The 26,325-nt window shown below is 43.6% G+C and overlaps 2 protein-coding genes across 7 annotated transcripts in view; one reads left to right on the forward strand and one right to left on the reverse strand.

The window, feature by feature from the left end:
• Window positions 1–223: 223 nt before the first annotated feature.
• hnrnph1 (heterogeneous nuclear ribonucleoprotein H1) lies at window positions 224–8,257 on the reverse strand (the record flags this gene model as incomplete). Of its 3 annotated transcripts, none has more annotated exons than XM_084449280.1 (11): window positions 8,123–8,257; window positions 7,243–7,335; window positions 6,976–7,131; window positions 6,459–6,602; window positions 5,371–5,509; window positions 4,393–4,562; window positions 4,075–4,187; window positions 3,324–3,459; window positions 2,094–2,177; window positions 1,729–1,825; window positions 224–344 (listed from the first exon to the last, which is right to left on the reverse strand). In XM_084449280.1, exons 2-11 carry the CDS (start codon window positions 7,322–7,324, stop codon window positions 341–343), a joined length of 1,125 nt encoding a protein of 374 aa, XP_084305406.1. In that variant the 5' UTR covers window positions 7,325–7,335; window positions 8,123–8,257. The 3 variants fall into 3 exon arrangements, with proteins under 3 accessions (XP_084305406.1, XP_084305404.1, XP_084305405.1); XM_084449278.1 differs by having other exon boundaries at window positions 235–344; window positions 1,733–1,825; XM_084449279.1 differs by having other exon boundaries at window positions 235–344; window positions 1,733–1,825; window positions 8,130–8,155.
• An 11,290-nt stretch (window positions 8,258–19,547) lies between these two features.
• Window positions 19,548–26,325, forward strand: part of LOC311317903 (ankyrin repeat and KH domain-containing protein 1-like) — a 41,949-nt gene continuing 35,171 nt past the window's right edge. For all 4 annotated transcript variants that reach the window (XM_084449047.1, XM_084449048.1, XM_084449049.1 and 1 more), the window contains exons 1-2: window positions 19,548–19,959; window positions 24,387–24,540. In XM_084449047.1, coding sequence (XP_084305173.1) covers window positions 19,684–19,959; window positions 24,387–24,540 — 430 coding nt within the window. In that variant the 5' untranslated portion in view covers window positions 19,548–19,683. The remainder of the gene's footprint in view (window positions 19,960–24,386; window positions 24,541–26,325) is intronic.

A 26,325-nucleotide genomic window follows, 5' to 3' on the forward strand; every position in this document is an offset into this window, starting at 1 on the left:
GTAATGAAAATACCCTAGCTATAACACTAACATGAGTCTGTGTAAAAGGAAGTGGGTAAAAAAAAACAACACTCCTCTTGTTTCTATCAAACTAATTTCAAAGGAGTTCCTTGTCATTGTGACAGTATTGTCATAAAAAATACCATAACCCCCCCTCCCCCAGCCCCTCTTGATTTTCAAAATTACATCCCAACACGCTCAAGCTAAGGTTTGGATTTCAAGTCTGCTGAAAAACTACATCCCCCATCCTGACCCCATGCTGCTCAGGCTGTTCATGGAACTCCGGCTCCCTCCTCCTCCTCCGCCGCCGCCATAGTGACTGCTGCCAATTCCGTCCTGATTACCTAACAGGAGAGAGAGAATACACACTATAGGACCGCAGAGTTCATCCGGGGGTCACACAAACTTAACCTGGGTGGAAAGACTAGACTTTTCTGTGCAGGATTGCTTTCATCTACCACAGTGGAACCAAATGTGTAAAAACCCACACACCCACACACCAGGCAGACTCAAACAAGCAAACAAGGGTTTAAAACAGTCACACATACACCAGTACCTAGGTATAGCCCACTTCAAATAGAACCCCTTGCCCAGTCCCTTATATAAGACATGATCTGACAGATGCATGTAGCTAGCACCAGATATATCACACAAGCCCCGCTTCTCTACTGCATATCTGACACTAGTCACTGTCGCCCTTTCTACTACAGAGTTGACTCTATAGTCACTGTAACCCTCTCTACTACAGATCTGACACTATAGTCACTGTAACCCTCTCTATTACAGATCTGACACTATAGTCACTTTAACCCTCTCTACTACAGATCTGACACTAGTCACTAATTTAGAGCTGACACTCACTATAGTCCTACCTAATGTGGAGCTGACACTATAGTCACTGTAGTCCTATCTATAGTCACTGTAGTCCTATCTATAGTCACTAGTCCTATCTATAGTCACTGTAGTCCTATCTATAGTCACTGTAGTCCTATCTATAGTCACTATTCCTATCTATAGTCACTGTAGTCCCATCTATAGTCACTGTAGTCCCATCTATAGTCACTGTAGTCCCATCTATAGTCACTGTAGTCCTATCTATAGTCACTGTAGTCCTATCTATAGTCACTGTAGTCCTATCTATAGTCACTGTAGTCATATCTATAGTCACTGTAGTCCTATCTATAGTCACTGTAGTCCTATCTATAGTCCTATCTATAGTCACTGTAGTCCTATCTATAGTCACTGTAGTCCTATCTATAGTCACTGTAGTCATATTTAGTCACTGTAGTCATATCTATAGTCACTGTAGTCATATCTATAGTAACTGTAGTCCCATCTATAGTAACTGTAGTCCCATCTATAGTCAATGTAGTCATATCTATAGTCACTTTAGTCCCATCTATAGTCACTGTAGTCCTATCTATAGACACTGTAGTCATATCTAATGCTAAGCTGCATTCACTCCAATGTATTTCCAAACGCGAAAACAACGGCAGTGATAAACAATCAGAGTCTGTTGATGATGAGCTTGTAATCCCCATAGTGTATTCAGCCTGTTATTTTGACTATTTGGGTTCTTGAAGTGGTGTTTTTACAGTGAACTTTTAACATTGAAGTCAACGGGCACTTCCGCATCCGCACCCCCAATTACGTCACACTGACCAATATGGCAGCTGAGGTGAATAAGGCGAATTGTCACTGTAGTCCTATCTAATGCAGAGCCGACACTCACTATAGTCACTGTAGCCCCCCATGCTGCCCTGGCTGCTGTAGCCCCCAGAGTAGCCGGAGTTCAGCTGACCGCTGCTGTATGATGATTGGTTACCTGCAGAGACAGAGAGACAGGCTCAACTATACAAGCACATACAGTCATTGCTGTGTAGACTGAGGAACTAGTTTGTTTAAAATGAAAAAAAAATACTGCATTTTACTGCAATTGTTATTTCCCTTTATGTAGCATTTTTATATGTTTTATATGTTTTTTGGGAATGTAAGTACATACACTGATTTTGCTCAAAATGAAAGGGAACCTCGCTGTCAGGCAATGGGTAAGCTAAAGTAAATAAATATAAAAATATCAATAACTGACTCACCCATGCTCCCCATCATCTGACTGCCATATGCGCCATTACTGCCCCCTGCTGTTGAGTTCAGGAACAGCTCCACGTAGCGATGCTCTGCAGATCACAGAGAAACACAGAATAGCTGGTTAATACCTGCAATGTGCCACATGCTCTAATGGTGCGTTCGTTTGTGGTCGGAGGTGGCAAGTCACAAGTGGCAAAATACCTACCTCCGACCTGTGTGCATTCCAGCTATATACCATTATATCACAGTTACCTAGTTATATCTATATACCATTATATCACAGTTACCTAGTTATATCTATATACCATTATATCACAGTTACCTAGTTATATCTATATACCATTATATCACAGTTACCTAGTTATATCTATATACCATTATATCACAGTTACCTAGTTATATCTATATACCATTATATCACAGTTACCTAGTTATATCTATATACCATTATATCACAGTTACCTAGTTATATCTATATACCATTATATCACAGTTACCTAGTTATATCTATATACCATTATATCACAGTTACCTAGTTATATCTATATACCATTATATCACAGTTACCTAGTTATATCTATATACCATTATATCACAGTTACCTAGTTATATCTAGTGCATTCGAGCAACTGGGGGCTGAGAAACTTATCCGAATTTGCGACGAGGAAGTGCGAGTTCATGCGGTGTTTTATTTAATAATTCCTAGTAGCAAGTCGCAATTTGCCCCCTCCCAGTTATAAACGAATGCACCATAACTGTCAAGTTATATCAAATGATGCTGTTGCTAGTCAAGTTATATCAAATGATGCTGTTGCTAATCAAATGTATCTAGTGCCTTTTTGAATACTCTATCCTTTAAGCACCTATTGTATTTTAGATTGCTATTCTTGCACTTTGCTTTCAGCACTAGATTTAGATTATGCTCTTAGTCCATTGTTTTAGAAAGGAGATGCACTTGTGAGTTCTGGCAAGTAGTAGTACAGTGGCTTTTCCTACATTAATTGCAATTATTGTAAGTCACTTTCACTCAGCTAAATGACTGTAATGTAATGTTTTAACATTGTATGTGTCTTGTACTGTAAATTGTATATGGATTTTGTTTTATTCATTGCCAGACTCCAGGAAGATTAGCTCTCAACAAGCTTAAGTACATCCTAATAACAAACAAATAAATATCAGGACTACTGATGAAGGAAGTTGAGGTCGTCAAAGAAAAGACGACTCAGGAGACTCACGCATGTTGGCCTTGTCCTTGGACATGGCTGCCACTGCGTCCTCATGCGTGGCGAACTCCACATCTGCCTCCCCAGTCACCCTCCCGTCTGGCCCAATCTCAATGTGGACCCTCACTGGGTTCAGGGGAGAGAAGAACTACAGTGTGCATGTGTGTGTGTGTGTGGGGGGGGGGGGCAGAGGGAGAGGGAAAGAGCGGGAGAGATTGAACAAAAGCACTAAGCAATGGGAAAATAACTACAGTGGATAATGTAGGCAATTATATATATATATATGCTCTTCTATGCAACAGCAACATAAATGTGGGATAAATGTTAGCAATATGGTAACATGGCCCGGACTGATGCAGGGTAGGAATCCCAGCCTGGCAATCCCATCCTGATCATGTGAGCTCACATTTCCTCTCTCTCCACAGATCAGTCTGGGAACACTCCCATTCAGACACATTTCCACCCGGTCCATTCTGGACCAGGCCAATCACAATCGCTTATCTAATATGGGGAGAGTTTAATACGATGACTGCACCAACTTGATACAATAGCTAACCCATGTTTCACTGCTGATTAGTTATAGGTCTTATCCAATTGCGTCCAGACGGATTTTGGTCTGCGACCGTTGATAACGCCCCTTCTCAATTGAAAATGAACAGAACATTTCCAGACCCTTTGTGTCTTTGCGAAATGGTTCTTCAGGCTATAGGAATCCCCCCTCCCCATATAGGGCTGTAGAGGTTTGGTGTGGCCCCTGACTCACGTTGTAGATGTCCGTCTCAGAGGCTCTGTAGGGAAGGCCCCTCATGTGAACACAGTGGCCTGTCGTGCTCTGGAAGGAGGAGCCACTATCGCCATAGCGCCCATCTGACACACCTGGACACAGATCAGGAAAGATTTCTTAAGAAACAAGTTGCCATTAAGAATCGGTTATCTGAGCAGAAACACACCACACATCAACCCTTACAAAGAATCTGTGACGCGAGCAGAGGCCAGACGATGGCACAAAACTACCATCAAATGAATGGGTGCACAATACACAAGTCAAGACACCCACACTGAAACCCATCCACCCCCTCACCTCCTCGGCGCACCCTGTCGAAGGATCCCCCTCTGCCCATCATGTTGTAACCTCCGCGCCCCCCGGAGGGCCGGTCGTAGGGCCCCGGTCTCTGCATCCCCATGGGCTTCCTCTGGGGCTCATAGTTGGTCCGCACTTCCGCGCGGCTGCTCTTGAAGATCTCTACGTACCTGAGAGCATACAGACGCCACCGTCAAGACTCGGGGCGGGGCAGAGCTAACAGCCACAGCACAATCACTTGAGTATTATGTCTGCTCTTTATTGAGGATACTCTGATGGAAATTGGCCTGTTCTGGTGCTGGCTTTAGTGTGGTCCACAGGGTGTACTTCTCGACTGACTAGCGTTGAAGCTGGCCTGAATGGATAACAGTACTCTGTGTGGGGAAGAGAAGAAAGCTTGCCATATTCAAAGGATCTTAAATGATACAACACAAACCCTTTTCGTACTGTTACCTCAGGTGATCTAACAGTAGCATGGTTTCAGTGTACTGTACATAGCACATTCTGGGTCCTAGACATGACTGCCATTGTGTCAGAGCTAGAGGGACAGTGAGGGCTCTGGCAGCAGTCCCCACTCATAGCGTTACCTGTGACAATGGGATCCAGCCCCTCATGTTCAGTCTCTGGTATTGGTTTTCAACATTGGACCACCCTACTTGTTTTTATCAACCTGGACTGATGTCTTAGTGCTGAGGGACCAGTGTATGTCAGCGAATAAGTTGCTGCATTCTCAAACAAACCTGATGACCTTAAATCAATATGGTTACCTCAGCACTAATCTTCCCATGTACTGAGAGAATTTAGGCCTACTGTTCCAATTTTGCATTGCAATGATGTGTATATCCCTGTCAGTATTTGCGTATGAAGCAGTGTGCAGTGTCGAGTGTCATGTGTGTGTGTGTGTTGTTTTGATGGTGTACTGCAGGGGTGCACCATAAGAAAAGCAACTTATCCAGCCAACCAACCAACCATCCCCACCTGTGCCCTATTCTGTCCTTGTGTTTCTTTAGAGCCTTTTCAGCTATATCCTGTGAAGCAAACTGCACGAAGGCCTCCCCCGTACTCCTCCCCTGGATGTCCACCGGCAATGTTATCCCATTTGGCACGATTTCCATCCCTTCAACCCAAGGACAGATAACCCCAGCGGGGGACACATTAAATCACATGCCCAGTCACAGAGAGATCATGTTTGCTCTTACGGTCTTTTCTGACAGATAAAAGAAAGAGAGATAACTTGTGAGGGGAAAAAATATAAGAATAAATTAAAAAGCCATCCATTAATCACACATAGCAGCTGGGCGCATCACTGGGAGTGACCACATGGGCTACTGCATTTGGGGGACATAAAGAGGATGGAGTGAAGGAGAGAGGATATATGGAGAGAAGGAGCAGTCTGTTTGAAACATCAGACCAATATTGTTTGGGATGGACAACGGGGACAGGGTGCTCACTGAATGGGAGATGGGTTACCTGCCTCTATCGCCATCCATTCTGCATCGGTCCCAGGACAGAGGCACGTTGTCTATGATATGGCGTGTTTATACTAAAGGCAATTTAATTGGGGGACATTCCAAAATCGGGTGGGACGGATCAAATATGAATGACATTTGACCAAAACTATTGTATATTTTTTGCGTCGCATTTTAGAACCGATGCATTTCTAAAGGGCTGGGTAGGACCAAATAAGTGATGGGGAACTTGAGGGGATGAAATCCAGGAGAAGCAATGTATATTTGACAAATAATTCTGCTCCCAAAACACAAGCAGCACTCCACTTTCTTCAAGTCTGTCTCCAGTATCTTAATTGGCTTCATTTCCCTGTGTCCTCTCCCCCATGGTCACTGGGAGACCCAGTCATTGAATCCTTCCATTATGCATTGAACACACTGTGCCATTTCCAATGCTTACTGTGGTTTAGACTGTGAGGATAGGACTGCCTTCGGGCGCTGCCTGTGTCAAGTACCACCAGTGACCATCGGAGGAGGGAGACAGGGGAACTGCCTTGTCACTTTCCCAGTATGATAAGGGAGCCTTATGGATGACCAATGGGAGCTGCCTACTCGTACCTGAGAAGAACTGCACAATCTCCTCCTTGCTGCAGCCGAAGGGAAGCCCCCTGAGTCGGACCAGACCGTCTCCAGTTGTCTCTGGGCAGTTGGGACCAGTGTGCTTCATCACCCAGTCCATCTCAACGTTGTTGGATTTGAACACTTGAGAGAAATATAGAAGCCTTAGGGCGGATTCATAGTCGACGCAAACTACATAAGCGCGAGCAACGCAAGCTTCGCAAGGCCACGCAAGACCTTGTTGCGTCCTTGCGTGTGTCATGCCGAAATTTGTCACTTGACGCAAGCAATAGTGCAATTCCTGCTGGACTGGCGATGCATTGCATCTGACAAAACACGGAACGCAAGCTCTCGAGTCATGTTGGAGCTTACATTCACAACGTAGCTTGCGTTGTTTACGTCGACTATGAATCAGCCCTCATCAGTCACTACTGCTTCTAAATGGGATAGTGATGTGAATACTACAGAGCTGTAATATACAGATCATGGACCAAGTTGTACACACACACACACACACCTTCCACATATCTGTGACCCATGGTTTCTCTGTCCTTCTTTACAGCAATCTTCAAGTCATCCTCAGAGTCCATTTCAACAAAGGCTTCTCCACTGGAACGACCCTCCCGTGTGTAGGTGAAATGAATGTTTGTGCCATTGTTCGCGATTTTGCAGTCTGCAAGAGAAATGTTTAACATGGACAGAGAAAGGAGTTTAATGGGCACAAAAAGGAGGTCACTACTGCAGCTACTATGGCTGTGATCATCCCATGAAGGTTGAATCATACCTGAGAAGAACCTCTGAATTTCATCCACGGAGCAGGACCAAGGCAGACCTCTGATACGCACAACATATCCTTCATCAGCCATGATGTGCAATCCTTCCAGTAGAAAACCAAAAGGGGGATTGAGCGTTTTAGCATCCCGAAGGCAAGGCAAGGCAAGTTTATTTATATAGCACATTTCAGCCACAGGGCAATTCAAGGTGCTTTACATGAGACATTAAAAGCATTAAAACAAAAAGCAAGACATTATAGACATTTAAAACAAAAGGCAGGACAAATTAAAAGCATTAAAACAAAAAGCAAGTCTGTACACAACCGCACCCAGACCAGACAATAGCCAAGCAGCAAGCTAACTAAGGCTAAGCTAACTAGCAGACCAAGCTAACTAGCAGCAAGCTAACTAGGGCCAAGCTAACTAGCTAGCACGCTACCATCCCATCTACGCTTTACTGCTTCCAACAAAGCATATCAGCAAATACTAATATATTGTTAGCGGTAGCTGATGATAATAATATTAACGTAAAATAGTATTTTAGTGAACGCTAGCTAGCAATGCCAGATGTCACGTTAGCCAACATCCAAATGGAAAAGCAAGCTAGCTAATGCTAACTAGCATGACTAAAATGAGTGCTTCGGAGATTATTCTGAAAGTGTTAACATACATTCATTCATTCATGTGGGATTAACACTTAAAAAGCTGTGAAATAGTGGGGATGTACCGATAAAAGTATAAAGATGCAGTGTGCTTTAGCTAGCTACCGTTAGCTGCTAGTCACACTTAGCTAGTGCTAGCTAGCAGCAACCACCAGTGAGGTCTGAACAGAGAGAGTGCATGCATCACGATCTGATCCACACTAAATTACAACACGGAATTTGTACCTACCCGTTACCTAAAGTTGGATAATAGATGCCAATTTTTTTTTCCACCGACTTTCGTGCTTCTGTATTAGCCAAGTAAATTAGCTTGACTAGCTAGTAGCTACAAGGTAACGTGCAGCTGGCAGCTCAAGCAGGAGTGGCAGTGAACCCAGTGACCCCAGTGACCCCTCCTACGTCCACGCCCTAAAATTGTGACGTTGGTAGTTGCCTTTCCTAAATAAAGAATTTCTAGCCACTTGGCTTTTGAAAAAAAAAACCTGTACCTTCTAAACTATATGAAAATATTTCCAAATATCTGAGGGGATGTAGAGTACGTACTGTACTTTCTGAGGCAGCTGGAGAAATTCAACCTGCCAAAGACAATAGGCTACACCTCCGTCATCGAATCCATCCTCCTCCATCACCACCTGGTACTCTGCTGCTACAGCCAAAGACAAGGCCAGACTGCAGCGTATAATCCGCTCCTCTGAGAGGATCGGCTGCAATCTACCATCCCTCCAGGCCCTGCATGCCTCCAGGGCCCTGAAGCAGGCTGGAAAGATTGTGGCTGACCCTACCCACCCCAGTCACAATCTCTTCAGACCACTCCTCTCCGGCAGGAGGCTGCGGTCCATCAGGACCAAGACCTCACACCACAAAAGCAGCTTTTCCCTCACTGCCACCAGCCTCATCAAGGCTTGTGTCCCCCTCTGACCCTCCCCCTCAGACGCTGTCCCTATTGCACTACTTGCACATGACCACTGACTGTAGGCTACTGTACATAGGCTCGTACTGCACACACAACGGCACATAAATTATATATATATAAACATTACACACTCATTAACACTATATACACATACTGTATACACTCATTACACACCATTTTTATATTGTATTTTGCACTGCTCATTTGCACTGTCCTGTCTTTGCACTGTTCCGTCTTGTCCTTGTACCCTGTCTAATGTCTCCACCAGTGTTATGCACTAGTATGTGTAAAAACTACCTGGCTAATAAAACTGATTCTGATAGGTACACTCAAGCCGGAAAGTCTGCACACTCCTTCACTTTTTCCACATTTTGATATGTAATAGCCTTATTCCAAAATGGATTAAATTCATTTTTTCCCTCATCAATCTACATACAATACCCCATCATGACAAAGTGAAAAAAGATTTTTAGAAATTTTTGCTAATCTATTAAATAAAACTGAAATATCACATGTGCATATGTATTCACACCCTTTACTCAGTACTTTGTTGAAGCACACAAGCCACAAGTCTTCTTGGGTATGACGCTACAAGCTTGGCACACCTATTTTTTAGCGTGGCGACACGCACCAAAGATAGCAAATGTCCAGTTGTCACTCCCTCCCTCCTTCCCTCTTTCCCTCCATCGTGTTGTTGACCTGCAGTTCTATGTTGCCACCACAAGAGGCAGTGGTCCCAGAACACCAAAACAAAAACACTAGGACACCGCACATTAGCATCCAGCTGCAGCCTCGCGTCCGGGGTCCCAGGCGTGAGGCGATGTCACGAAGTCTGCGCAAGTGATAGGCACCACCTGGTGGCTAAAGCTGAAAACACATTAACAATTACATCTGTGCCAGGCCCCCCAGGATTCGAAATCTAAAGTGAAGCCCTATTGAACCGCGCCATCTTTGAAAAAAATGCGTCACTGATACCTTTGACATGCGCAGTCAAAGGTATCAATGACGCATTCTTGTAGTCCACGAACAGATTGCGTTCATGGATCTCCCCGCTCTGAGTTAGCGATGAAAAGCGGCTTGCTTCTACTTTCGTCAAAAATATCTGTTGGAAAACTTTTTTTTTTTATCCAGGCATCTTAGTTTTAACAGTATAATTGTGACTAAACATGTTTTGTTTGCTAGTAGGTGGTATTCATTCTGTTCACAACAACGCGATGGGCAGCCAGGCGAAATAGCTCCAGGGGTCCTTGTCAGGCGAGTTGAACAGCTGTCCACCCAGAGACGGGATCTCTCGTTTCGTCTAACCCGCCGAGCTCGAAACAGAATGAATACCACCTACTAGCAAACAAAACATGTTCAGTCACAATTATACTGTTAAAACTAAGATGCCTGGATAAAAAAATATGTTTTCCACGGGATATATTTGACGAAAGTAGATTAATAAGCAAGCCACTTTTCATCGCTAACTCAGAGCGGGGAGAGCCATCTGTCCGTGAACTACAAGAACGCGTCATTGATACCTTTGACTGCGCATGTCAAAGGTATCAGTGACGCGTTTTTTTCAAAGATGGCGCGGTTCAATAGGGCTTCACTTCTTCGAGCAGTCAGTGAATGGAGTGACCCTATCCAGTTCTATTAATACATCCATGATCTGTGCTTATAAACACTGATCCTGTGAATCAATAAACAAATAGAAAACACGTATATTGTAAGCTGTAAATAAACATTAGATTGTGATCGATTTATTTTTAAATAGCTAGTTTTAATCTTTTACAGAAACTAGCATTATTTAGTTAGCCAACCATTGTAATTAAATTGAACCTATTGAAACTTAAGACAAAGAACCATGCACTTTTTCATATTTTGGATAAAAAACAATATTGCACTATTATTTAGACTAATATTATCACATTTATATTTACTTACCTTGAAGATACATAACACAGGCTTCCTGATTCTTATTAGATTCAAATTGTCTGTGCTAGTCTAAAAGGTTTTCATTTATATTTTTGAAATGTGGAAGAATTCAAAATGCCCATATATAGTTCTTAATCTCAAGGGCTCGATTGTTACTAGAGTCAGATCTAATCACCTCCAGATAATGCCAAAACATTCCACAAACAACAACTGTTACTGGAATGGAAACAAACCATTCTGAACAGCTCCAGTTTCCTCCTCCGGGACATGCAGTCTCAGATCTACGTTAGATGATGTGTATGATTGTGTAACTTACTGTACATGACAAAACTTGATTTATTCACAGCCACCACTTTTTGCCAGAAGCCATGAAGCACATTCACAAACAGCACTGCATGACATACTAAATTATGAACACTGCAGCCTAGAAATGTTACACAAACATTGCCAGCATATAATGAAATATACCATTACTACTGTACCTCTGATTTATAATGCTAATACTGACAATCTGAATGTGCTTTGTACTTATATTAACTCCAGTAAAGAGATCAAACGCGGGTGACTTCTACATCATCTTTAATCAGAGTTATCAAATGAGGCACACACTTGCATGTTCTTGTTGTCAACCGTGTCCAAACAGAACATGTTGTAGTCACTCTGGTACTGAATTGAATTGAAACCTTTATTGCCCCAGAGGGGAATTTGTTTAGCACACATCAAGCATACAGAAAACATTGAAATGTACGCCCATCACCAACACCACAATGTCACCAACCACCATCATCGTCATCACCATCCTCACCAACATCATCGCATCAACATCATCATCACTGCAACAGGCATCAACAGCTGTTCAACAATTTAATGCTTCTTGGCACAAAAGAAGTGCTGGCTCGTTTTGTCCTTGTTTTGGGCGTTCTAAACCTGCGTCCAGAGGGGAGTAGGGGGAACTCTGAGAAGAGTGGATGGGAAGGATCGTCCAGTATTCGTCTGGCAAGGTTGATGGTGTACTGATCAGAGAGCTGAGAGACACTCTGAACATCTGAGCCAGTGATTTTCCTCCCCGTCTTAGTGACCTTGTCCAGCATGTTTCTGTTCTGGGTGGACAGACTTCCACCCCAGCACTGGATGGCGAAGGTCACCACGCTCTGAACGAACGTCAGGTAGAACAGTCTCAGTGTTGTTACGTCTGCCTTGAAGCTGCGTAGCTTCCTTAAAAAATAAAGTCTCTGTTGTGCTTTTTTGTATCTTGCCACTGTGTTGGCAGTCCAGGTGAGTTTGGAGTCAATGATAGTGCCCAGGTACTTATATTCCTCCACCGTCTCAATCGGTGTACCTTGTAGGGTAACCGCTTGCAGGGAGGGGGGGCTTCACTACTGGAAGGAGAACATGAACGGTTCCTTGAGGGCAAGACTTTCCTCTTCATCCAGACCATCGTCATCACACAGGGCCTCCATAACAATGTACAGAACGTACTGTAAGTTAAAGGACAATGCTCGTTTTTGACAACCTGGACCTTATTTACGACATATTATAAGACATTTGACTCACCGAGATCACTTTGGTGTAGTTCGGAGGCCTGTAGAAGAAATGTAAAATCCAGCGCGAGCCAGTATATCCATGTAATGGCGGTGGTCGGGGCACTTAGTATGCAGTTTCTAAAAATCTATTTTCTGCCGCGAAACGGTTGTTTTCATCAATCTGTCTTGATGAATCGCTGCTTACATAGAGCATAACTGTTGTGGTTTTCACATACCATGATCTTTCGAAACGTCTTTCGAAACGAAATAGCTTCCTCACTTGCTCCAGCACGCATGCGCACAGCGCGCAATCGTTGCTCCCGCACGCTGTGCGTATGCGTGCTGGAGCAAGTAAGGAAGCTATTTCGTGTCTAAAGACGTTTCTAAAGATCATATTACAGAGGCATGTGAAAAACCATAACAGGCCTATGCTCTATGTAAGCACAACTAGCGATTCATCAAGACAGATTGATGAAAACAACCGTTTCGCGGCAGAAAATAGATTTTTAGAAACTGCATTCTACTTGCCCCGACCACCGCCATTACATGGATATACTGGCTCGCGCTGGATTTTAAATTTCTTCTACATGCCTCTGAACTACACCAAAGTGATCTCAAACGTCTTATAATATGTCGTAAATAAGGTCCAGGTTGTCAAAAACGAGCATTGTCCTTTAAGAAATAGTAGGTTAAGTTTAGCATAGTTATGATAATAATTATAATAGTTATAATACTCCCCAAGTTATAATAGTTATAATACCCCCCAGCAAACACCCATCAGCATCCAGCTCTGCAGGTGTTTGTGCAGGAGTTGAGCATGTAGTGTAAAAACTGTAGGAATTGAGTCCCAAAAACTGTCAAGAATAATAAACAAGTATTATACAACGGTTAGTTCTGTTTCTTGATTCTGATTGGCTGGAAGCCATGTTAAAATACTTTGTAACACACACCTGGGACCGCATATCATTCCATTTTCAGTATTAATGCGCCTCCCATTTGATCCAATGCATTGTAGTTGTTGTTGTTGCTTGGCAACCCATTTGTTAGGGGAACTATTTTGCTCGGCGGAAATGAGGGAATGATGCTTCGTTTTGAATAAATGTTAATATTTTACATTGCTGTGTGTTTATTTTACACTAATAGCTGTAGTAACCGTTGTATAAAAGCAATGAACCACTCGAGGCCGTGTGTTATATTGATTTTATAACAGCTATGGGGGTTTTAGCTGCTCCGCTTCGCGTCGTGCCTAACAACGCCCCCTAGCTGTTATAAAATCACTATAACACACGGCCTCGAGTGGTTTAATGCTTAAGTATGAGCAATAACAATAGTGTGTTGCATGCTAAAAGCACAGAAATAATAACTTTCCATATGTTATAACAACAGAACATAGGACTAATATATAATGTACAGTGAATAGCCGGTGTCTTACCATCAAAACAAACAACCCACAGTTGTTTGAACATCCTTGCTTTGGTAGGCCCTGTGGTGTGAACAAGGTACAATTGTCAATAAAGGATTGACAATCAAATGGTATGATTCAGTTGAATCATTTCAAAGAATATCTAACCTGAACATCATGCACACCAAATGTCCTTCAAGGTCCAGGGGACAGGATCTGTGCAATGTTTATGTGAACACAAAGTATGTGCAAGTAAAGACAAAAGTAAAAAAAATATATACTCCAACATGCATAACAGCTTTGACCACAAATGGAACTGAATTAGCCCAGAGACTCACAATCTTGTCATTATGGGTTCAAAGAGAACTGCCCACTGATAAATGTTATCTATGGTTCTGTTTATATCTTTTTAATGCACCAAATTGGACATTATGTATCATACATGTAAGTACATACATATTTTAGTTAAAATAAAACTGAACCATAGATTTAAAAAAAGAAAGAAAAGAAAAGGCCCAGTGGTCTAAAACAGAACTACCACTATCCAGATGGGTTGAAACCGGGTGCTCTAAAAACCTGAATAGTTGGGTGTGACTTTCATCTCTCCAGTCAGTGCCACAGAGGGGATCTAGAAAGAAAATCTCCCTAGCTTGTGGCCTCAGTATCTGGTAAATGTTCAAATATGAACAGACAGATTGACATGCAACGTTCAAACACACAACTTTAATGTTGAAATAAAATAGATGTAGTAGTTAATGAAACATAGCTATCATGCCTTGTAATTCTCGCAAAGATGATGATCAGCAATGAGCAACTTTGTTTTTCAGTAAACAAATAAAGGCAAAACTTACACATATTGTCCAGTGTCCAGGTTCCCATACTGGGAGAAGAATCCACTGCAGACTTGCTGCATTCTCCTGGTAAAGGAAAATAAGTGTTGAATATTCATCAGTACCTCATTATTACAGTAATAGCTAACACTGGAAATGGATGAAACCTACAATCACTAGCCAAGACTTAGAGATCCAGAAAGGCAGCCTCCAGCGTGCTTGTGAATCCTTCATATACATCGTTGTGTATCCTTGTATGAACTAACTGTATATTTAGATGTGTATACAGATGCTGGTTGTCAAAATTACAATCATTGTTAATCATTAGTAGAATAGCAGTCAGCCTGAAAGTTTGACAATAATTGGTAGAACAAAGTATGCAAGTAGGTTCAATGAAGACCTACCATATAACTAGCAATGAACGTACAGGGCTATAGTACAAGCTAACTGATAAAACGATATCTCATATAAACCTCTGAAATAATGTTTTAAATATGTAAAGATAGACCTCATGAACTGAAATACTACACATTGCGTGTTACCAAGCTATTAGAACAAGTATGGTGGTGGAAACCAACATGGGTAACTTAGACCAAGTGGCTACTTAACAATGGCGGAGTGGCTAACAATGGGACATTGCTATCATGACATTACCTGTGTAGTACTAGCTAGCTTGTTCCAAAATATGTCAGACCATTTTGAGGAAGGTTCCAAATTTGCATCCCTAATGGTGAGCGATTGATTTATTTCAGCATAACGGCGAGCGATTGATTTATTTCAGCATGACTTACCTCCATACTGCATTTTGTCTTAATCCTCTCCACTTGCGCGGATTTTGTGACGTCACCTCACGCCTGGGGCACCTCACGCCTGGGGCACCTCACACCTGGGGCACCTCACACCTGGGGCACCTCACACCTGGGGCACCTCACGCGTGGGACCCCGGGCCGTGATCTGCGAGGCTGCAGCTGGACCCCTCTCCATTTTTCAGATGTTAAAGCACCTGACTCCTGTGCAGAAGGGCAGGGGTTCAATCCTTGGTGTGGGAGACTTTTTGTCACTGGATGTTATAGAAGCTTTGTAAAAATGCGGTTACCTGGTGGTGCTATGTCAGTTATTGAATTTATGTGCAGTAATTGAACATTTGAAATACTCCTGTTTTGAAATTATACCTACAGTATAGGTGTCTCAGTAATTACCCATTATATATTAGGCTATACTTTGCATGTATTTACCAGGTAAATTTTTTCAGACAGACGAGAGAGATCCCATTGGAATAAAACTTTTTTTTTTTTTTATCTTTAAGGAAATGTACAGTCTGTTTTGCAGATTGATGAATCTTGATGAATTAACTGTGTCAAACTGACTGTGTCACCACAAGAGGCAGTGGCACAATCGAGTATAGGTGTCTCAGTAATTACCCATTATATATTAGGCTATACTTTGCATGTATAATAATTAATACTTAATTTATCAGACATTATTTCATGTCATTTCAATTCACAGCTATTTCAGTGGCATGACTAGCTTCCGTCCTACCAGTCCTGAACAGAAACAAGCCAGCCACGCACATAGGCCAGGCTGGACCTGGCCTGGTTAGACAGTTTCTCCCATTATTCTTTGCAGATTCTCTCAAGCTCCATCATGTTGGATGGGGAGCGTCAGTGCACAGCCATTTTCAGGTCTTTCCAGAGATGTTCAATCGGGTTCATATCTTGGCTGTGTGCTTAGGGTCATTGTCCTTTTGGAAGGTGAACCTTCACCCCAGTCTGAGTTTCAGAGCGCTCTGGAGCAGATTTTCTTCATGGATCTCGGTGTACTTAGCTGCATTCATCTTTCCCTCTATCAGGACCGTTCTCGCTGGTGAAAAACATCCCCACATCATGATGCTGCCACCGCCATGCTTCACTGTAGGGATGGTAGTAGCAGTGCCTGGTTTCCTCCAGACGTGATGCGTGGTATTCCAGACAAAAAGTTACATTTTGGTTTCATCACACCAGAGAATCTTGATTATTATGGTTTGAGAGTCCTCTAGGTGCCTTTTGGCAAACTCCAAGCAGGCTGTCATGTGCCTTTTACTAAGTGGTGGCTTCCGTCTGGCCACTCTACCATAAAGGCCTGATTGGTGGAGTTCTGCCTGGATGGTTGATCTTCTGGAAGGTTCCCCCACAAGGATACGCTGGAGCAGAGTGACCCTCGCCTCCTGCTCACCTCCTTGGACAAGTTTTCCCCGATTGCTTGGTTTGACCGGGCGGCCAGGTGTAGGAAGAGTCTTGGTGGTTCCAAACTTCTTCCATTTACGAATGATGGTGGCCACTGTGCTCTTTGGGACCTGTAAAGCTGCAGATTTTTTCCATACCCTTCTCCAGATCTATGCCTTGACACAATCCTGTTTCTGAGGTCTGCAGATAATTCCTTTGACCCCACGGCTTGGAGTTTGCTCTGACATGTCAACTGTGGGACCTTATATTGTATAGGCAGATGTTGACAATCCCCAAACATGTCCAATCAATTGAATTTACAAGAGGTGGACTCCAATTAAGTTGTAGAAACATCTCAAGCAGTATCAGTGGAAACAAAATGACCATCAGCTCACTGTTGGGTGTCATATCAAAGGGTGTGTACATATGATATTTTACATATAGATTTTTTATAAATTAGCACAAATGTCTAAAAACCTGTTTTCTTTCTGTTACTTTGTCCTTATGGGCTATTTTGTGTAGAATTTTGAAACAAAAAATGAAATCGATCTATTGTAGAATAAGTCTGTAACGTAATAAAGCGTGGAGAGGGTGAAATGGTTGTGCAGACTCTCCGGCTTGACTGTATAATATACCTGTCAGCCACCATCCACCACCTGAATATCACCACCTGGTATTAGAACTGCAGCATACCGGATCGCAAGGCCCCACAGAGAGTGGCATGGTCAGCTGAATGTACCTTAGGGGGGCTACTCCCTCACCTCGAGGACATCTACACCAGGAGATGCAAGACCAAGGCCAACAGAATCCCGAAGGACCCTAGCCACGCAGGAAACGGACTGCTCTCTCTGCTATGGTCAGGGAAAAGGTACCACACACACGACAAACACAGAGAGACTCATGAAGACCAATCCGGCACCTGAATGACTGAATGACTCTAGTTAGTGTACACAGTGTCAATACATTTAGTGTATGGCACGTAGTTTGCGAGGTAGAGCGGCCAGCTGGGGATCACAAGGTCCCTGGTTCAATCCCAGCTCCCAGCATTGTGCCAACATGTCCTTGAGCAAGACAGTGAATCCCAAAATTTCTCACGTGCGGTACAGTGGCCCAGTACCTAGTACTGTCACCACATAGCAAGGGGCCTTTCTGTGCGAAGTTTGCAAGGGTTTCCTCCCAAAAAAACCAATATGAAAAACATGCAGAAGAACAGATGCTCTTCAGTCCAGTCCCTGACCAAGACCTGGACTGAGTACTTGAACATAGGTGCCGGCTTGAATAGAATAAATGCAGGGAACAATTTCCGCTGGCGACCACTGAAGATGGTTGTGTGTGTGTGTGTGTGTGTGTGTGTGTGTGTGTGTGTGTGTGTGTGTGTGTGTGTGTGTGCTGTCACCCCTCACTCACATATAATGTGTGGCCAATAAAGACCCTCGAGGTCCGGAATTATTATTAGTGTCGGAATATCCATACCGGTATCTCTTTATATATATATATTTGTAATATATACAATATATATATGTTTATTTGTAATTATATGTGATCTTTAGAGCAAATCACAGAGCCGGCAGATATATTTTATTGTAGGCTATATTGTACACTGTACTTTTACATGTGACAAATATATCTGATCTGAATATACTTACACTGCAACTTTGTACAGTATCCACTTGCAATATTGCAGTATTTCTGGAAGAGTGAATGGAGACCTATAGCTAAATTGGGTTAGATTATGTAGGCTTCTTAATTTGAGCATCAGAACCGAGTTAATATGCGTTGTACTGCGACTGACGTCAGGCCATATTGTATGGAATCATGTTCAATTTATCAACATATTTTCATTTTGTGTCATAGCCTACTTTTTGCACACGTGTCAAAATGCATTTATTATTATTATTATTATTATTATCGTTGTTGCTATTTATTTATTTATTTATTTATGTGTTTATTTATTTATTTATTATTACTGTAAATTATTTTCCTATGTCCTTCCCGTGTAAATTTCCTGTCAGATTAACGGTAAATGCTGATAAGATGTAGGCTGAAATATTATTCTGTAGACATTTTACCACAGAATGATCTATTGCGACAATCTAGTAGAGATGTCTGAGAAGGGCAGGCCTACTGTATGCAGTGCATATTTCTCAAATCAGCAACCAATTCAGATGGGGTTGGTAGTAATCTCACTACCCAATGTGGTCATCCTTTGTAGACAAATGTATATAGATTAGAGTGTCATATCTTTTCTTTTTTTTTAAACACAAATATTATATATATTAAAAACCTCGAACATGTAATGTAACCGTGTGATGAACATATTGATGAATATAACTGGAAACGGGGTGAAACAGGTGGTGAAAAGTAGTATATAATCCAGGTGTATGAAGTATTTAATTGTACAAGGATGGCACTCGTGTCTTGTATGACAAATACAGATTATCGAGATAGGCATATTTTATTAGATTAAGTTTTATTTAGGATGATTTTGTCTTGTCATTAATTTAAGTGTCTCTCTGTTGTTACTCAACTTTTCAGATTAAATATTTTATGTTTAATTTACCAGGTTGTCAAATATTATTGGCTGTCAGCCTCGGCATGATCATCCTTGAAATATAGATTACCTCTGGTCCAGTTCTCAGTTTAGTTGGCCTACCATGGCCTGACGTTCGTCCAGAGAGCCTCGTGATATCGGTAAACCTAACATGACGTCGCGGTCTTCCCTTTGACGAGCATCCACAACCACCAATAGAAACCCTCGCCTCTGTCAACCCAGCCAATCGTCTTTTCACGATTTTCTTCCGAGGCGGACCTTCGTAGCAGTGCGTAGTGGGTTAGGTTGTTATAAAGTTAATGGCTGGGGGAGAGAGATCCTCCTCAACCCTCGCTTCGGGAGTGTTTCAGGATTCCCTGAAGTAAAAACACGCAGAATTCCCACAAGAAAACACCATTGACGGAAATCTGGGTCAACAATAAGCTCGCTAATATACGTATTGTCAAGATAAGTATGCAGGATGCAGTAGCCGGGACAGCAATGCTGACGGACGGCTTCGAGGACGAGGTTGACTCGGTGACTCCTCGCTCCCCAGCGGTGGGGATGGGGGTGGGAGCCACCCCAGGAGTCGGACTGGGGGGCATAGGGATCGGTGTGGGCGGAAAGAAAGTACGCTTGTTCGGGGAGCCCGGTGGGCCTCCTACAGAAAGAGTGGATTTCAAACTAGCGGCAGCAGCAGTCCTCTCCTCGGGTCCCGGATCCGGCAGCGACGAAGACGAGGTCTCCGAGGTAGCTAAGCTAACAAGCTAACAAGCTAACCAGAGCTGGCCAACATTCCTCTCCCTGCCTAGCCACCTAGCCACCCCCTCCCAGGCGGACGAAATCACCTAAAAACTACCACCACTTTATTCGCGAAATGTCTCTCTGTACTCCCCATTTCTAATGGGGTTGTCAGACGTGAGGGAAATGTCGCAAGACATCGAGATACTTTCCCGATAACCCGAGGAAATGTTTTATTTATGCGGCGTAGGCTGAGCAGGGCCTAGTCGGGCTGGCCCAGCCAGGGCATCGTCAGTGCTAGCAGACCGCGGTCTCTCTTAGGAGAGACTACACACATTCACAACTTTGCAGAGCAGATTCAGGGAGAGAGGAAGACCCTCGCTGGCCCAACATGCACCGACTGACACGTTGGTCCTGTCGGCTAGTTGGCTTTTCTAACTGCCCTTCAGTTGTAATGGTGCAATTACGTCACCTTTCAAAATTATGTAAATTTAACCCCACTGTCCTTAAACAACTTCATAGGTTTGTTGTAGCAAGTGAGTGAGTAGAATCAGCATCTCATAACAGAGAAAAGGGAGATCTGAGGACTGGTTTCAGCCTCATGAGGCAGAGCTGAATGGGTATCTCTGTGTCAACTTGGTCCTGCGTTGTCACAGTTGATAGCAGTCCCTTTGGTGAGAAATGGCCAACTTTCCATGTGCTGGCACACGGGGCAGGTGTGAGGAAGATGGGGCAGGTGTGAGGAAGATGACTTGATCAGCTGAGTGTCGCATAGAGCGGGAGCACAAACCATGGCTCAAACTGCTGCTGTGTGAATTCATAATGCACCAGATTCTGCTGGAAAAGAAAGCCCATTGGACTCTCGCACACTTGCCTCTTTACTAATCACCAACCTAACACCTCTCAGGGTGTTTTGTGAAGGTGTTGCCTCTATAACCACATCTGTCAGTTGCTGCACTGCCCGTCATGACTGACAACCTGTCAGGCCTTGCACACACGTGCCCTTGACGTTAGAGCATTGCATGTCTTGTCTTATGTCCCTGTTATAATGCCCTAGTCCCTAACTATTGTCATTCAGTTTGGTTTGCTAGTTATCACAACACATGTATGTGAATGGAACTGGCGGGACATCTGCAGGATAGAATGAAGTCTGTTTTTGAACATTTTATTGTGCATTTAATAAAGTATTTTACTATACTTTACTATTACACTAAGTAATGAGGCAATGTGTGATACATTTGCCTTGTTGATACGGTGAGGCATGGTGCATTGGCAAGAAGACAGTCATGTTCAAAAATTGATGACTGTAGATGGCACTTTGTCAGACTACCTGTTGAGCTAGTTGTGGTTTTGAGCACCATACTACAATAATTCAATAGTGTTTATAAGTAAAGAGTGGTGTTTTACTTAACATTTTGTACTTAACACTGTATTTTGTACTTTACATACAACTTTATGTTCAGACTGATGTGATCTGATCTTGCCACTATGCAGTTAACTGTTGTGTTGTGGCAGATGCTAAGCTGTAGAGGGCTGAGATATTAGGCAGGTAGCATATTTGTTTGAAAAGGATTGATAGGGATTTGATTGAAGCTAATTGCCTTTGTATGACTTCAGTGTCATGTTTCTTGGCTGGCTGAATGGGCCTAGAAGACTAGTGTGAAAGTGAGGGCCTGCTGTAAGAGATTATCCCAGTGAAGAGCTCACTGCTCTGGGCAGTAGCTAAAATCTGAGCTCCAGGATTAAGCAGATGCCTTTCTAGGCCTTTCCAGCTCTCCGGATGCACTGTGTCTGGGAACTGTAGTTCATTAATTGGGAGGACTAATGTCTATTGTTGTTTATAGAAGCCTTCTCCGAACTACATCCCCCATGGGGCATTGTGCACTGCATTCCAACCGAATGATGGCGCGGCTGAGTCCGGACCCCATCGTGACTGCCCCGCTTGAATCTTGAACCGTATAGCAACATTCCTCCACATTGCTGACTGCCGACTCCCTGTAACATATGCTTGCTGGTCCTCATCTTAGCACAGGCCCACGGATGGAAGCACAACATTGACTGGATTGAGTTTTAGGCAGTTATATCAGGTGGCAGTCATTTGATTAAGACCTGTAGCTGATATTAGAATCTATCAATCTGTCCATCTTCACTTTTTTCTATTATCTTCATGTTGTTTTGATATTATGTCTGTTTTGTGTAACTAGCCTATAACTCATTTTGTCCTCATAAAGTATGCCATGTACTGTAGCATGATAGTATGTGTGCCAAATGTGCAGAATCAGGACAGCTCAGTCAGTGTGTGGTGCACACAACCGCTCTCTGGCCTTGACCTTGGGGCTGCAGCCAGTCTCCATGTGGAGCTCTATGAAGGGGCCTCGGCTGTATGTACTGAATGCGCCACACGCTGCTTTCCAGTGTGTCACAGGGTTAGATGCGGGTCAACTCGACACACTCCGGCGCCAATACCGTAACCCCCTGGTGTGCTCCACAGAGCCATACATCTGTGCAGTCAACCCAACCTCCTCAGGAGAGGGACTGACGGATGGGGCCGCTCGGCAAGACCTGTGCAGTAACTTCTCAGCGCTTGCTTGGCCACCATCCAAAAAACTTGGCGGGGCTCCTGATTATTGCCGTGTTTTGAGTGCGTTCACGTTAGACATACTCTGGAAATTGTTTTGTAGTGATTTGCGCTGAACAGCGATGTCTGGGGAAGGGAGCCTCCTCTAGTATGTAGGCTAGGCCCCAGGTCTAGTCTTTGTAACACTGGGCTCCTCTTTTGTAGAGTATCTTATATTGCGCTCGGTACTTCACCGAGCAGTGGTTCCAGACTGGAAAAACCAGCCCATGACGTTCCCATTCCCATCAGGGAGGGATTGACTTACAATGGGAGTACGTAAAGTGGTGTCTGGCTCCTACAGGCTTTGATGTACTTTGAACCATAGGCTACACTGAAGAAGTAGCGTGGTCTTCTGGACTGTGTGTAAGAACATCGTTTGGAGATGTTTTCTCTGTGAATAAGATTATATTCCACTCTATCTGACAGGAAGTCGATTTGATTTCCATGGTGAGGTGTTATTCAGGTCAATAACCACAAGAATGAGACCGGCTGAGTTCTCGGCCATTTCCCTCGCTAATCAGTATTCCAAATACATTACCGGTGTCAACCTTTTAAATGCAGAAAATGGAACTATGGTCAGATAAATGATGGGCATAAGACTACAGCTGTGTATCTGGTCCACCCTGCCTGGTAGGAGGTATGGGCCTCAGCATGGATTCTGACCTTCCCAGATACCCGCGTGCGTGCGTGCGTGCGTGCGAGCGTGCTTGTGTGTGCATACAACATGTATCCTGTATGGACTAGCCTAAATGATAAAGATTTTGAAATGGAGATGTTCTACATAATATTTTATAGGGCTGGGTATTGGCAAAGATCTCACGATAGGTTACCTATCACGATACATGGGTCACGATACGATTGTATCATGATACATTGCGATACCAATCGATACATGTTGAGATAGAATGCAATACTCTACATAATTATGTTTCCCCTAGGATTACTAGAAAAAAATCAAATTCCCTGCAGAAAATGTGTGCGAATGGCTGAACAGCTGAAATGAAATTGCAAAAGCATTGCTGAAAATGCATAGCCTAAATGGGGAAAAATGGGAACTAACCCATTTTAGTCCACTACACAACTAATTTGAGCCTACAATGTATGCCCTACATAGTTACTAACATCAGAAAACAGACTAAACTGTAGTTACATTACTTATGTAGCTAGCTATAGCAACAGAAAATATATATTAATTTAATCTTCTCTCACTCCGTCAGAAAATGTCAACTAGCCGCGATGCAAATTTTCGCTATGTTAAATTCCGTTTACTTAAAAGTCTTTATTTTTTGGCTTTTGGGGTCTTTCAGAAGGGGCGGGGGGGTCCCGTCCGGGACCTCCAAAGCAATGGTAGGGGAAACACTAATTTACTGAAAATGTAGAAGTAGAGCTCAAAATTCTTCAAAAAACTTCACCCTCTCCCTGGAGTTAATCCTGAGGGCGGAGTAAGGACATTTTAAACATGAATAATGTATCAATGATTGAATTCTATCCTTTGTATCTATATCTGTTCCACATCTTATGTATGTTTCCTTTTTTATGTATTGATATGCTGGGTTGGAAAATCGATAACGGTATCGTAGGAAAAAAAATATTGCGATAGGCGAGGATCGGTTGTATCGATTTCTTTTTGCACAGTCCTAATATTTAATATCAGCTTCCTTGATGCTCTTTCAGATATTTTGTGTTCCTTCTTGCTCTTATGAATGAATCCAAGTGTTGTGAGGAGTGAGTTATGAAACCTTTATGCTCATTGTGTTTCACATCTTCTCTCTCTCCCTCCCCCTTCCTTCCATCATCCTCTCTTCTCTCCCTCTCGCAGGTGGAGTCGTTCATTCTGGACCAGGAGGACCTGGATAACCCCATCATGAAGACGGCCTCAGAGCTGCTGTTGTCCAGCGCCACAGACGGAGTGGACCTGCGGACTGTGGACCCAGAGACACAGGCCCGCCTCGAGGCCCTGCTGGAGGCTGCAGGTACGACCCGACCCGACCACAAGGGACTAGACCTGAGCACGACTTGACCCACACCCTAGCTAGTGTCTTACACAAAACAATTGCCTCCCACAAACTACCTATGCTCCTGGTGAGCCATCGTTTGAGCCTTCTCTTGCTGGCTCGTATAGGAAGAGGAGGGATCGGGACCCAGATGTAGTTTCCACTTGCTTGCCATGAGCAAGTGAAAGGCGTGGGAGCCGACCAAGGAGGTGGGTGGGAGATTACTTAAGAGTTCCATCTACCCAAATATATGATTGGTTGGAAGAGGTGCCTGTCTGTAGGGCGCTTTGAACTTCAAGAGCTGGTTAGCAGCGTGCATATGCAATTTGCAGGAGGCAATGTGTCTGTGTGAGAGACTCCACCCAGATCGACCTAGGCTCTGTTTGAATTATGTAGAAGTGCAGCATGCCATCCTCCCCTCCTTATCTCTGACTGGACACAGTTGGCTAGGCAAAAACGTGCTTCTCTAAACAGCTGCTCATCTCCGATCAGATGGAGAAGGAAAGCAAGACGATTACATTTAAGTGAATCTGATTCTGAGCAGGCCGCCAGTCTGATACAAGATGCACGACACCCCTCTGTCAGCTAAATCTTTTTCGACCTGGTTCCACCGGCTGATCAAAGCGGTTATACTCACAGCCGGCCGCGCGTCCTTGTATCTGACTGGACCAGACTCACCCCGCTTCAGCTTGGAAGCCGTTGTGTGGAATCTGAAGTGGACGTGTGGTTTTCTCTGCATTTCGCCTGGTTTCCATCTGCTTAATGTTTCCCATGTTGCCGTCTTAGTTTGCACACTGCCTTGTTTTCATGAAAATCAAGGGAGGTCTCTGATGTTATGTTTTTGTATCTATAAACCACATGTGTGTCTGTGAGGGAGAAATGACACACAGACATCCATTCCAGTTCTGTTAAGCCTGAGCCTGAGGGCTCTCCTGGGTGTGAAGGCGGGTGTGTGTCTGTCCTGGCCTGCTCTGAGTTTGTCAACATGACTGGGCCCTTCCTCCAGGGCATGCAGGAGGGGGTGCAAAGGTCTCAGGCCCAATCCAAAACCAACCACCTTCTCTCCAGTCTAATTTACACAGTCTTAACGCGGGTAGAATTGACACGCCAAACGCGGGTAGATTTTTCATTTGGCGTGTACGTTTTGGAAGCCACCCAACATTTTGGCGGGCCGATTATTTTTTTGCGACGAAATACAAGCATTGATGGTTCAGCGCTTAATGTTGTGCAGTGCAAAGAATGTTATGTTGGCTCTAGTCCTGTCAGACAACAATAGCAGCTTACATACTAGCTAGCGTTAATGTCACTTAAACTAACAACATAATGTGCCAGCATAGCCGGCAATATGATCAAAAACCCTGTTGTTTGAGCTACTCCTTCTACTACTATAGCTTAGGCTATCAGAGAGCATGGTGGGGGTTACAGGGACCAGGTGTGGGTGTGGGATTAGGTGTCTTATTCTAGAGAGCCACGGTCTCCTGTTCTGCTGCTGCGTAGACCTTACAGTTACAGAGAGATGTGGGCACGCTCCAGTTTGTGTTGTAAACAAGCAGGTTGTATGTTACTGTCACGGTGAGTGTGTAATTCTAGAGCGTTGCTATTGGCCAGTATTTGGTAGGGGTAGCGTTGGAGCAGGTGCTTATGGGTAAGCACTCTGTCTCGAGGTCATGCGGCCTGTTTCACTCCCGGTAGACGTTTAGGCATCGTGACATCGGTCAGTTCTTTAATTATACACAAGAACCAAGGGTCTAGAGCGGCGAAATG

This window comes from Borostomias antarcticus, assembly GCF_949987555.1.
Source record: "Borostomias antarcticus genome assembly, chromosome: 14".
NCBI classification, from domain to species: Eukaryota; Metazoa; Chordata; class Actinopteri; order Stomiiformes; family Stomiidae; genus Borostomias; species Borostomias antarcticus.